Here is a 12286-nt window from a genome sequence, read left to right as displayed (position 1 = left end):
TCCTCTTATCTCACTTTTTACAGGGAAAAGCATGTGTTCTTCTGTCTTAATGGCAAAGTGTAGGCTCAATATTTTCATCTCAATGGCATAATTAAGGATCCATGACATCATCACAACACAACTCACACACACCAAGGTGTCTCACTCTGTTGGAAGCTTTGAAATAATATTATTCTCCCTCTCTCTTCCTTGGTTACAAGTTCATCATCACACAGGCACTCCCAAAATCACACACAGAATTACTCTCATGATCATAACACACACACACTAGCAGAGAACAACCGAGCTCAAGATCAAGAGGTAGAAATCAGCTCAACAACAATTGCACAGCCTCTTGGACCATACACCTAACACTTCAGATACCACTAGCTCAAGGCTAGTCACAAGCACCGTAACAAGATCCTAAAAAACCCAAGACATCATCTTGGTGAACGTCACTTGTGCATTGGTGAGTCCAAAAGACATCACCACAAACTCATAGTGGCCTCACTCGGTCTTGAAGGCATTTTTGGAATGTCGGCCTCAAAGATCTGAACCTGATGGTAGCCACTCTTAAGATCTATCTTAGAGAAAAATGTAGCACCATTGAGTCACTCTAGGATGTACTCTATTCTGGGCACATTACACTAAGAGCAGGCATAAATCAATGCACACTCTGCTCATTTTCTTATGGCTTGTTGGGCTTGAATGTGGGAAATGAGTGGTGTTCCAAGAATGCTCCTATCCCCCGCAAATCATGATGGGCTCAGGAAAACCTTCAACAATAGTGAAAGTGTCTTGCCTCCAATCAGGAATGGGTGCATACTCTCTCAATCACTAGATCCAGAGGATTATGTCACACCCTAAAAGAGAGAGACAATGAAATCCCTCTGGAATGTTGCCTACTGAACCTGGAACTCAAACTGCTGAGCTTTCTGAGTGATATGTGTACGTAGACCAAGCGTAAACGCATCCACATCTAAATGATAAGGAACCAAGGTACAGCTCATTTTGTTTGCCAACTGCGGAGAGATGGCATCCTCAAAGCTGCCCATGTCGAAGAAGACAATGAATTGTTGTCCCTTCGTGGTGCCATAGGCACGGATGTCTTTTGTCTCTCACCCTCCTATTTATCATCAAATACCACTGATGGCACTGGATTCAAAGCTAGCAACAGTTGAACGGCATTAGAGGCTGATGGTGGAGATGTGGATGTGGATGCTACGGCCGCTACTGTGGAAATGGTTGCCTTGGCAAACTTTTCACTAAGGACTCACAAAGGGGTCACGGCGTACGACAGTTGTTCCTAAAAAAGATACTACTACTATACAAATGCTGCTGATGATGCCAGTGTGTCATTGTGTACCCCAGTGGATGGTGCATGTGACAAGTATCTATATGCTCCGTCTCTCCCTATTTGCCATGTGGCTAGTAATGACGGAGTTATTCATTCCCCTTTTAGCAGAAGACCTTACATTCTTCCTCTACCATACATTTTGAGTGGGGGGGGCTTATTGTTGAGGAAGCTCTGCTGAGCTACAGTGTGTTGATTGGGTCTAGTAGGGAAAACAAGTTGGTGTTACTGTGAATGCAATGTGATTAATAAGATGGTTGAGAATCTCATCTTTTGAAGGTCTAGATAATAAACCCTCCCGTTTCTACAAGGAACTTATCCATAGTTAGTATCTATACTGATGGAATGCTCATCTCTAGAGGCTAATGTCTATCCTCCATGTGTCCAATGAACATATCCTTAACAATTGTCTAACCCTCCTGTTTCTCCAAGGAACTTATCTATAATTAGTGTCTACACTGATGGAATGCTCATTTCTAGAGGCTAATGTCTATCCTCCATGTGTCCAATGAACATAATATCCTTAACAATTGTCTAACCCTCCCATTTCTTCAAGGAACTTCTCCATAGTTAGTGTCTAAACTGATGGAATGCTCATCTCTAGAGGCTAATGTCTATCCTCCATGTGTCCAATGAACATATCCTTAACAATTCTCTCCTTTGATAACCGCTCATCTCTAGAGACTGATGTCCATAGTCCATGGAAATCTTCAGGCGGCATAGATGCAGTGATGAGGATGCCATATGGTCAACGCTTCTCCAACCATGCACAAATTTGGTGTCCTTGTGGTGCCTCATAGTCATCCATCTCTCTAGTTTTGTGATGACCAGCACTAGAAACGTGAGAAATGTCTAGCTCCCCTATCCTCATCTCTTTGCGTGTCTCATAGATCTCTCTCTCTATCTCTGTACCACATGAAACATACCTCTTATCTTCATGGTGTATGACCCCACAAAGAAGACCGAATCTTTAGTGGTACAAACAATGAAATCTCTCTTATCTCATGGTATGTTGGCCATCATAGTAAGGGCGTGTTCCTCCGTCTCCAACCCTTGCATGTCATATACTCTGCATATCCATAGCTCCGGATGTTCTTGTGTTAGCTGTCTCTCCCACGGTCTCGTCATGTTAGCTTGTGTTACAAAAACCTGAGCTGCCACATCCTTGGTGCACATGATGTGCTTCCCTAAGTAATGTGACATCTGGATGATAACATGCTGGTTATTCTTGAGAGAAGTACGTCATGCTAAATCCATATGTCATCTCTAGTGACATTGTAAAGTTCTTGTTTAGGCAAGGTGTGTTGCTGTTCCTACGAAGGTAACAATGCATCGAGGGAGGGCCCCTAAGGGTCATCCATCTTATGTTTTGTGCAGGTAGTGGACCTGCAGTCCCCTCTCGAGCCAGCTCCATAGAGGAGGTCAGGGCCAGCCATGGCACATTGCTGTCTACTTTTTTAAGCATTCCCAGCAAAAGATACCTCACTATGTGCAAGACCAACTTAAATGACGCTTCCATTGGAGGGGCCAGGCTGCAGACTTGGCTTGTATGCTGTCATGTGGGATGGATAGCATGATGCATGTAAGTAGTGAACCAGACTCGGCTTGTATGCTGTCATGTGGGATGGATAGCATGATGCATGTAAGTAGTGAACCAGACCTATTGCAACTGCAGCATGTAAGTAGTGAACCAGACCTACTGCAACTGCATGTGAGAAGACTTCTAAAGAGCACTATTTATTAATTGTGAACAAGTTTCAACATGAGGACAAACATGAAAATGCAACACCACTAGGTGAAAGCCAAAACAACAAGAAATAGAGCTCATGCAAATCAAACAAAGGCACATACAAACAATGTCTTTTTCGCTGAATTTTTGAATGAGCCGTTTCCTTTCAGTTGCAAGTTCTGAATTCCAGTACCTGAAAAATATCAATTTCATGTGTCAACCTGCCAGTCCAAGAGTCACATTCTACAGCTATGCATCTTAAGGAGTCAACCATCCTGTCACAAAAAAAAAGTCCCCTACATCACAGTAAATATTCACTAAAATACTACCAAGGTGTTACACGCATAGCAGAAAACTGTTGATTACATGTGCTTAAGATGTAAACTTTAATGACAGGAGACAGATGAAGCGAGAGAAAGAAAGAAATAAAGAAAGAAAGTTATATTAACGTCTTCAAAAGACCCAATGGGTCTATGAGACCAAAAGTAATACAATGAATCCATATGAATGTTGAGTCATGGAAGAAATCTGAAAAGGAATGTGATGTACCAACAGGCCTAGGGTTAGTGCTAAGGACGTGTACTAACCCAAGATTAGGGTTAAGGGCTTAGCTAGGGCGTGGGGACTTGCAGCGTTTACATGATGAGGTATGCAAGGTGACTGGGCCATCTAAGGGCAACCTGTCAAGTCTCTCAAGCCATGCATGGGTCAAAGGCCATGCTGCAGCACTGCACAAAGGGCACAAGCAGCAAGCAGGGGCCTGGACAGTGCGGGCAGAAGCCTCAGCAGCTGGGCAAGGCACAGGGTGCAGAACGGACAGCGGGTGGGGGGCTCGGCAGCGCAGGTAAGGGCCTGGGCAGGTTGCACAGGTAGTCTAGACAGCAACTAGAGGAGAGGGCTGTCTACAGGGCTAGTTGCGTACATATGAGTGTGGTAGGCAATGTGGGAGAAGGAAGGCTAAAAGAGGCGTGAGTTAAATCAAGGAAAATCATGAGTTTAAAAAAAGCATAAGAATCTTCTTGGATGACAAGAAAAGTCACAAATGTTTCCATTTTACAATCTGTTCCAATACAATCCTCGAAATTCTCATCTCAGACTTTCATAGGCCACAACATGGCCCTCATGGTACAAGACTGCTCCGATGCAATCTCCTTTTGACAAACTTCCTGGCAGGACGTCAATCCGATGATCTTCTAGTCTCTTTAGCTTCTTGCTTTGGCAGGTTGGGACAATTTGCAGCCAAGTGTCCCTTCTTTCCACATTGGAAACACTTCCCTTCTTTGGCATATTCCTCAAGTTGCTTGAGGGACAATCTTCTTCGAAAGAGTGGGGATTTATCCCCACTTCCATCCTTCTTCTCGAGACTTGGCTCTTGATGGGGATCGGTTTTAAACTTCTTCCTTTAAGGTGGATCCCGATTGTCATTCTTTGTCTTGTCGTCCATCCAAGGCATGTACAAGGCCTCACCTTGTAAAGCTTTGTCTTGGGCTTCTTCCAACGTTTTTGGTCCAGCCATATACACTGCTTACATAAGCTTAGGTTACAATCCATTCACAAACTTACACATCTCCATTAGTGGTGGAATGGGAGCATAAGAAAACTTTACAGAAACTACTGAAAAGTTCTTAAGGTATGCTACCACATTCTCACCAACTTTTTGCTTTACCTCATCCCATTCCTTCTACACATCATCTTCAAAGTTTGCAGGTAGAAACTTCTTGTTGAACATAGTCTTGAAGTCGGTCCACGTCTTTGGCTCAGTCCCTTCTTGTACTACTTTTAGCCACCAATTCAAGGCGGCATCCTTCAAATGCATACAAACCATGCGAATCTTTGACTTCTCGTAGTAGTTGTCACCTCCAAAAGTAGCATCAAATTGCTTGACAAAGGATAAAGCTTGCTGAGTGTCCCACTTTCCATAAAAAGCATCAAACTTGACGCTCTTCTCTCCCAGCTTGAAGTCCATCCTGCCAGTTGATGTTGGCTCATTTGCCTTCCTTTCCCTTATCTGTCTCGAAGAAGCTGCATCTAAGAAAGCAGGCCTGGGAATAGCCTCCCTGTTTCCTCCGCGAGAAATAGACCGGGTAGCTCTAAATCCTTCTGCAATGGTGACTCCTTTGGCCTGAAGATAAGCTTTAGCAGCTTCAACTCCTTCGGCTTCGGTGGCTCGATCCTTGATGAAATCTTCAAACATTCGAGCCCTTCTTTGGTCCTGTTCCTTCTTGGCTCTCCAAGCAAGGAATTCTTCATCTTGGAGAAACTGTCTAAACTGCTGAAAATCTCGGTACTCTACAGATGTCATGGCTGTTGTCTCATGAGAAAGACTGTTGGCCTTGGTTCCCATCTTGAAGTCTTGTATTGACCTCATAATTGTTCCCTTCATTTTGCCACTGGTATCCCTCTACTCTTGCCATGGTTCTGTCACCCCAAGAAAGATTTCATCAGGAGAAATCCTTGCTCTGATACCACTGTAAGCCCAACGGGGCATGCCGTGACAGATTCAACCACTTGTCCAAGAGATAGAGAGAGAGAGAGAGAGAGAAATGAAATGATATATTAACGTCTTCAAAAGGCCAAAATGACCTATGAGACCAAAAAGGTTACAACAATTGGTGGATCTGATACAATGTCTGTGTAAGAAAAGCTAAAACAACTAAACAACTAACTGAAACTGAAACAACAACTATGAGGAAAAGTAAGGTACTAGGAGCTCCTAATGGATAACATCTGGGAAGGAAAACTCCAGCAACAAAGGTAAGCATCATATACATCACTATCCAAAGATGTCTCTCATCGGTCGATGGCGGATATCCTCAATGTCCTCCATGGTGAGTACTCTGACTGGACGTCTCCCATGCCGTGCTAGTATGGTCCTGATCCTTTGTCGTAGTCTCCGCCGGTGTCCTGATAAAGAGAGAGAGAGAGAGAGAGAGAGAGAGAGAGAGAGAGAGAGAGAGAAGGGTATAGGGAACTTGCACAGTACACCACAGTGGGCGGCGAGCAGGCCCTACCCCCTTTCACGAATTTATTCAAGAACAATCCACGGGCTTTTCCAAGCCAGGACCAATACAATCAATGAATATAATATAAACAAATATGTCAATGAAGAAATCTGGGTCGAAGTCAATATCGAGGCACAAGATCTCTGATACCAAGCACACCAAAAGGATGACCCACAAGGATCTCTCATCGGGCTAGTACCAGATCCAATATTAAATCCAAATCCAAATCCAAGTCCAAGTCCAGATACAAGTCCAAGTCCAAATCCCAAACCTCAAAGATATCCAAGGGAACTCAATACCCAATCTGAAGAAGAACCTCGAAAAAGCAAAACACTAAAGTGGTGGATATGAGTGCCCGACAACCAATCTCTCTGTTGAGAATCTAGAGAAAGATGCTGGCAGCTTGATGCGGCACAGCAACGCTACACAAGTGGCGGCGAAGCTGGGCGGCCCTCGGAGGAAGGATGATGAAGATGACGTTGACGAAGATCTCCTTGCTCTCCACCAATTTGATACCTAAACAAGAGGGCTCTAGCTTCTTTTATACTTGGGGAGAACCTTGCTTTTTGCCAAAAGCAATACTTTATGCTTTGCTTTTCTCTTTTTGCTTTAATATTTTAATAACAATAAAATATTGCTCATCTTTTGCCAAAGTTCTTGATTTATTGCCTTTCTAGCTTCAGGGCCTTGCTTTTTAGCCCTGAAGCTGCTATTTGAAAAAGCGGCTTTTAGCTTTTTGATCTAGCTCAATCCCCTCTTTCCAATGATGCTCTTGGCTCGCGGTCAACTAATTTTGACTTTCTGCTTTTTCCTGCTTTTTGTCCAAAACTGGTGCTTTTTCTTAAGCCAACTTCATGATCCCTGTTCCCATGCTTTTATCAACCTGTCCATGTGTCCGGGCATGTGTTCCATCATGTGAAAAAGAACTAGGAGGGCCAAATAGTTACACTGTATCACATTCAAACATTGTATGTGCATTTTCCAATTCAGAGGCCAGCTCCTGAAATTCCAGCAAGGTGGTGAGTCGTCTACTTTCCCAGATCATCTATAGGGTTTTCCTGGGCAAAGCCTGCATTAGTCTCCTGTGTCTACTACTAGCAGAGGCAGGCCACCAACACGGTGGTTCGTGTCATGAGCTCTACTACACTTTCCCCAGGCAAGAGCTTCAGCTCCCCCAGTTCTTGTAGAATGACGTCTTCATAGGCAGAACCTTCCAATGTGGAAGGGAAGAGTACCACATAAGCATCCTCCCGGTCCAATCCCGTGCTCCTGCACATGGCCAGGAAGCATCAAACATGGTCATCCACGTCTTCCATGGCAGAACCTCTGAAAGTGGGTAGCTTGACATTGACCCGGTCAAACACAGCGATCACTGGTTCTGGAGCAGGTGGATTTCCACCTTGGTTGTGGCCAATAGGATTTCCTAGATTTGTGTGTGCCATGGGAAGGGATGGAGGAGGATTCCTAGGTGGAACTAAGTTGATTGGCCTCCTGCGGTTGTAACAACGGAAAGAGAGGGCTTCAGGAGCTTCGGGTTTGTCTAACCTGATCGACACGAGAACGAGTATTGGACATACAAAGAACACACAATGTAAACTCACAGAAAGAAGCTAGGAGCTCCCAATGGAGAGTATCCCTCGGATTACCCACATACACTAAGAGGATATGGTGGTTCACACTTGGACAGTATGTCCAGGGGAGTCCCAGGATAAACAGTAGGATGGAACAATAGCACAACACACTTGCTTAATCAACACTTAATTAACTGGACAACAAGGAACAGTGCACCAGAATGTTGTACTCCCCTTATATTACTACGAACCAACAATTACAAACACCACTCACTGCATCGTGCACACTCAGCAGTGATCAGCAGTGGTCACTGCATCGTGCACACTCAGCAGTGGTCACAGTGAGGGAATAACACACTTTGCTTGGATGAAATGACACAAAGGACACACGATCAAGGAGCATTACAATGGATAGCACAGAGTAGCCGTGCAATGGCCAAGGTGGAACTACAGGATAGCCTATATCCCCTTTGAATGGGGTAGAATGCCTCCAGAGAGTCACGAAGATACCGTCAGTGACAGTTGGTGAGCATCTTCTATGTTTGGAAGGTGCCAGATGCACGTAGGTGTAGTGGCATGCATCTCCTTTCTTGGGGTGTGGTGCCTAAAATGCCTTGGAGTGGTGTGCGCCGGATCTTCACGCTAGAGTGTCTACTGGACTGTCCACTTCAAGCATCTTGGGCTGCAACACTGTAACATTGCAACACCTGGTGCCTACATTCCTCTAGAGTACTTATAGTGGGCGGCTCAACGATTTGCTTGAAGCGTGTAGAAACAATACACTAGAACTACATGGGCAGCTCTTACAACAGGTGTCCTGCAGAGCTCTCACAAACCATCCACACAAAAAACCTATACCTATCTAGCACAGGCTTATCAAAGTTGATACCAATGTTACACATGTAGAAAAAGACTATTGATTAGGAACTTTAATGAGAGAAAAAAGATGAAGAGATAAAGAGCGCAACCGATCTGGCCACCAGTAGAAGACCAAGGTTACAAGGAATCCAGCAACATGCATGGGACAGCCTCGATGCCACACACTAAGGTCAACCAAGAGGTGCAGTTGTCACATTCTGCATAGCCAACACCAGTACTTGAACCAATCTCCAAGGATTAGTAGAACCCAAAGTTTGTGGCAACAACAATAAACTAGAGATAACCAAGTTCATTCTCCAAGCTGGAGTATGAGGTGAGTCTCGTAGTGATTCTCATGTCAGCAGTTCAATTGGCTTCACCATTGGAAGATCCAGAAAAGGTGCACCAGTGCCTACAGGTTGACGTAGGGAGTTGTTTCCTCCAGTTGGTCAGTCTTGCTAGTTAGTTTTTTGGAAGATAAGCCACATGTGCATGTTACAATGAACAGCTTTCCCAAGGTGGAAGTGGAGCAAAGAAGAATTATGTTCCCTTGTGCTTCAAGTTTAGCAAGAGGGAATGTCATGTGCATCACTTACATGAGTGCCACATGGGCATGGTTCAAGGACAGGTTTAGAGGCTGGATAGGCACCATTCAGAAGGCCCATAAGCTATCAGGACACACAAAGACCAGGAACCCGTGTAAAAAGAGTTGGCACAGTTGGCAATTGGCACGATTGGCCATACTTGGCAATGTTGGCACACGTGGCAGCAAACCGACCAACCCTAACCAGCCAACTAGTCCTATAGATGCATATAAATAAATGGTTGAGGGTCAAATGAGAGCATTCGCTGCCAAATCCCTTAAGTGAAAATCAAGGGGGTGGCAACGGAAGGGCCTGAATCACCAGTTTCCAGCCAGGGCACAGCAACCCTGAACAACTTTGGAGCATCAATAACCTTCTATTCATGTATGTAGCATTACCGCTAGCATGATAAAGTCGTCGTAAATATTCATGTGTAATATATACAATAGATTAACCCTAGCATGATAAGAGCCTAGATCCAAGTTCATCATGTAGCAGCTGGCATGACAAGAGTCTAGATCCAAGTTCATCATTGTAAATATTCATGTTTTGCAATAAGATTAGGTCAACTCTATAGTCTAATTATGTATTTGTGGCATTATGTGATTAGCGTTAATCAGCATTTAATTACCATTGATTCAGTAAGCATATTACATATACATAGCCTAGATTAGGGCTCACAACATGGGATGATTCTCTACAAAACACAAACCTAACCCTAAATAATAGCCGTATGGCACAAGCATCTGATGATTTGAGGATGATGCATGTGACATGACATATTCACACTTTTGTGCATAACATTAATCATCCTTATTTCCACCTAGCTGCAAAAAATTTATGTGAAAGAGCTGTGAGCATTAGTTTTCTATACCCCATAAAAACTTTAATTGAACCCTTAAAACATTTCACACCATCTGGCCTTCTTCCAATAATGATCTGACTTATTATGAATCCATCTTTTACTTTGTGATCAGGTCAAGCTTTGGACCATGCAAGAAGTGCCTTCATCTGTTAAAAGCACAAATGATAGTATGAAGCTCCTTCCGTGTAGCACACGCCACGCCAACATGCTGCTTTCCAAAGTGAAAACAATTCATTCTCCTCTTTTTTTACCCACACCTGCATGAAAGGTTACTTGCAACAATGCTGCTCCTTTAGGTACACTATACTGCAAAAAAAACTTTGTTAAAAATTGATGCTCCTCTTTATTTTAGCCTTCATTCAGCTCCACCTTCGCTATTTTTCCACGGATAAAAAGCATGTACATCAGGCTTCATCCCTTTCCAAGGCGTGGAGACAAATAAATATACAGGTAATTGATCGCAAACCATAGTTGAATTTGAGCTAGTGTAGACTTTTAGGACTTTGTATGAGTTGCTTAACCAAGATATTGTAAATATGGCCACATTGTTGTCACATGCATCATGCCCAAACAAAGACACATGGGTGATGACCATTGGGAACCGTTAAGGCTAGGACTAGGATTTTGCTAAAAGTGCTGACCATAGTAATCCCTGCATGAACAGAAAAAGGCCCAGAGTGACACTGGGGATTAGGGATGCATATGGTAGAATTAGGTTGCATGCCTGTGAAGTTTCCAACCCTGTTAAGGACAGGGGTTGGCAGACGAGAAATGTGACCCAATCATTTGGCTCCCGTGAAGAAACAGAGTCAGGTGCCATTCTGATAGTCACTGACATGCTAACCGCTGGTGGATTCATCACTCAGAGATGACAGATCTTGCTACGCTTGCCCATCGTCATCAACTCTGCAATTCTGCAGTTCGCAGAAATCTGTGATCACCTGTCCTTTTAACACTGGACTTGCAGTCCCCCATCCCTCTGTCCTTGACAAATGGGAAAGGTCTGATTCATGGTTCCCACCACTTGGCATTTTTCTGACAGTTTTTCCCTGATTTATCATGCAATTGGCCTACGAAACTGTCACACTCCAGGCTCGATGAGAGAAAATGAAGCAACAAGGCTCAACAGTGAATGGGCCAGAAATGTGCTAGAAACGAGCCTTCACCCAAATGTGGATGGGCCAAGAAATAGGGTCCTAAAATGTAGCTCCACAGGGAGATTTTCCTAGGTGAAAAAATGGGAAAAAGGCAAAGGCCCATTTCTCCCTCAGTTCTCATTCTTCAACAACTACTCAAATCCTTGGAAATTCCTTTATCTAAGACCTCAACTGTCTCCTATTTCACTAGGTCTATACGCAAACCTCAAAATTAAATCAAACCATATGTCAACCATCTATCATAATGGTCATTTCCAGGTTTGGCAACTAGCCCTAGAGAAAGTGACTCAAGAGGTCCTGGATGTTCCAAACCTGAGACGAGAAAAAACAATTTGTTGATCTTAGTGGCTTCAGCTCCCCTGTGCAATGCTTGCACTAAAGTGAGTTGAGCAAGCAGGATCCTCAGTTGCACAAATCAACTTTTTGAAGAACTCAGTTTAAGGTAAAGACCTTTTTCAAACTTGTGCCACTAAGGCCAACTTCACATCATCATTCTGCTTAGATTGCAGACAAAGGACATTTAAGAAAGAAAAGGTAAAATCTATACAAGTTTAGAAACAGTAGCTTACACAGTTGCCAGGTTGACATGGAATGGAATCCCGTTTTCAATGATGGTTGTGACAACTGAGTGGTTTCCAGCTAAAACTTCGAGCATTGGGTTACAATGACCCTCCGTTGGTTCTGGATTATTAACAACCGTCTTTACCTTAGGCCTGTGTTTATCCAAAACTACCTGTCAAGCAAGCACCTGACAGGTCACAAAACGGTTTACAAGGTAGCAGTGGGCAAAGCACAAATGAGGGCGTCGTGCCCACTCTAAGAATCAGACCTCCGTCATACCTTTCCTATAAGATGTTTGAAAGGAGCATAGTGTTCTCCGAGGCTCAAATGTGCTATGTGACCAATGGTCTTGATTGCAGGTGGCATCAATTCTCCTTGAAGAAGCAACTCTTTTAGAATCTGTCTTTAAAGGCGCAATGAATCAAGATTTCTTCATGACTTTGTGTCATAAACTGAATCTTTACTAAGTACAATTAAAGCTTACCTCTTCCATCGACCAGTACTCATAAAACAACGTGAGCTTGCATGGCACGATCTCTCGCTTTGGCCTACCTTTGTTGTGAGCTATTGGTTCATTTAGCAACACCTACAGATACACATGACAACAAATTGAGAACGTACCACTG

The 12286-nt window shown here is 43.7% G+C and overlaps 1 protein-coding gene across 1 annotated transcript in view; it reads right to left on the bottom strand.

The window, feature by feature from the left end:
* LOC147625693 (Met-10+ like family protein) overlaps positions 1 to 12286 on the bottom strand; it is a 74269-nt gene that overhangs the window by 60341 nt on the left and 1642 nt on the right. Inside the window, exons 2-5 of the mRNA XM_086817200.1 lie at positions 12145 to 12246; positions 11940 to 12059; positions 11669 to 11832; positions 3185 to 3255 (exon numbers count right to left, since the gene is read on the bottom strand). Of these exons, the coding sequence (XP_086673326.1) occupies positions 3185 to 3255; positions 11669 to 11832; positions 11940 to 12059; positions 12145 to 12246 (457 nt within the window). The remainder of the gene's footprint in view (positions 1 to 3184; positions 3256 to 11668; positions 11833 to 11939; positions 12060 to 12144; positions 12247 to 12286) is intronic.

This window comes from Cibotium barometz, chromosome 23, assembly GCF_041138505.1.
Source record: "Cibotium barometz isolate CiBa-2024 chromosome 23, ASM4113850v1, whole genome shotgun sequence".
Classification (NCBI taxonomy): Eukaryota; Viridiplantae; Streptophyta; class Polypodiopsida; order Cyatheales; family Cibotiaceae; genus Cibotium; species Cibotium barometz.
The sequence above is the reverse complement of the archived record's forward strand: the minus strand, read 5'-3'. Positions and strand labels throughout refer to the sequence as shown.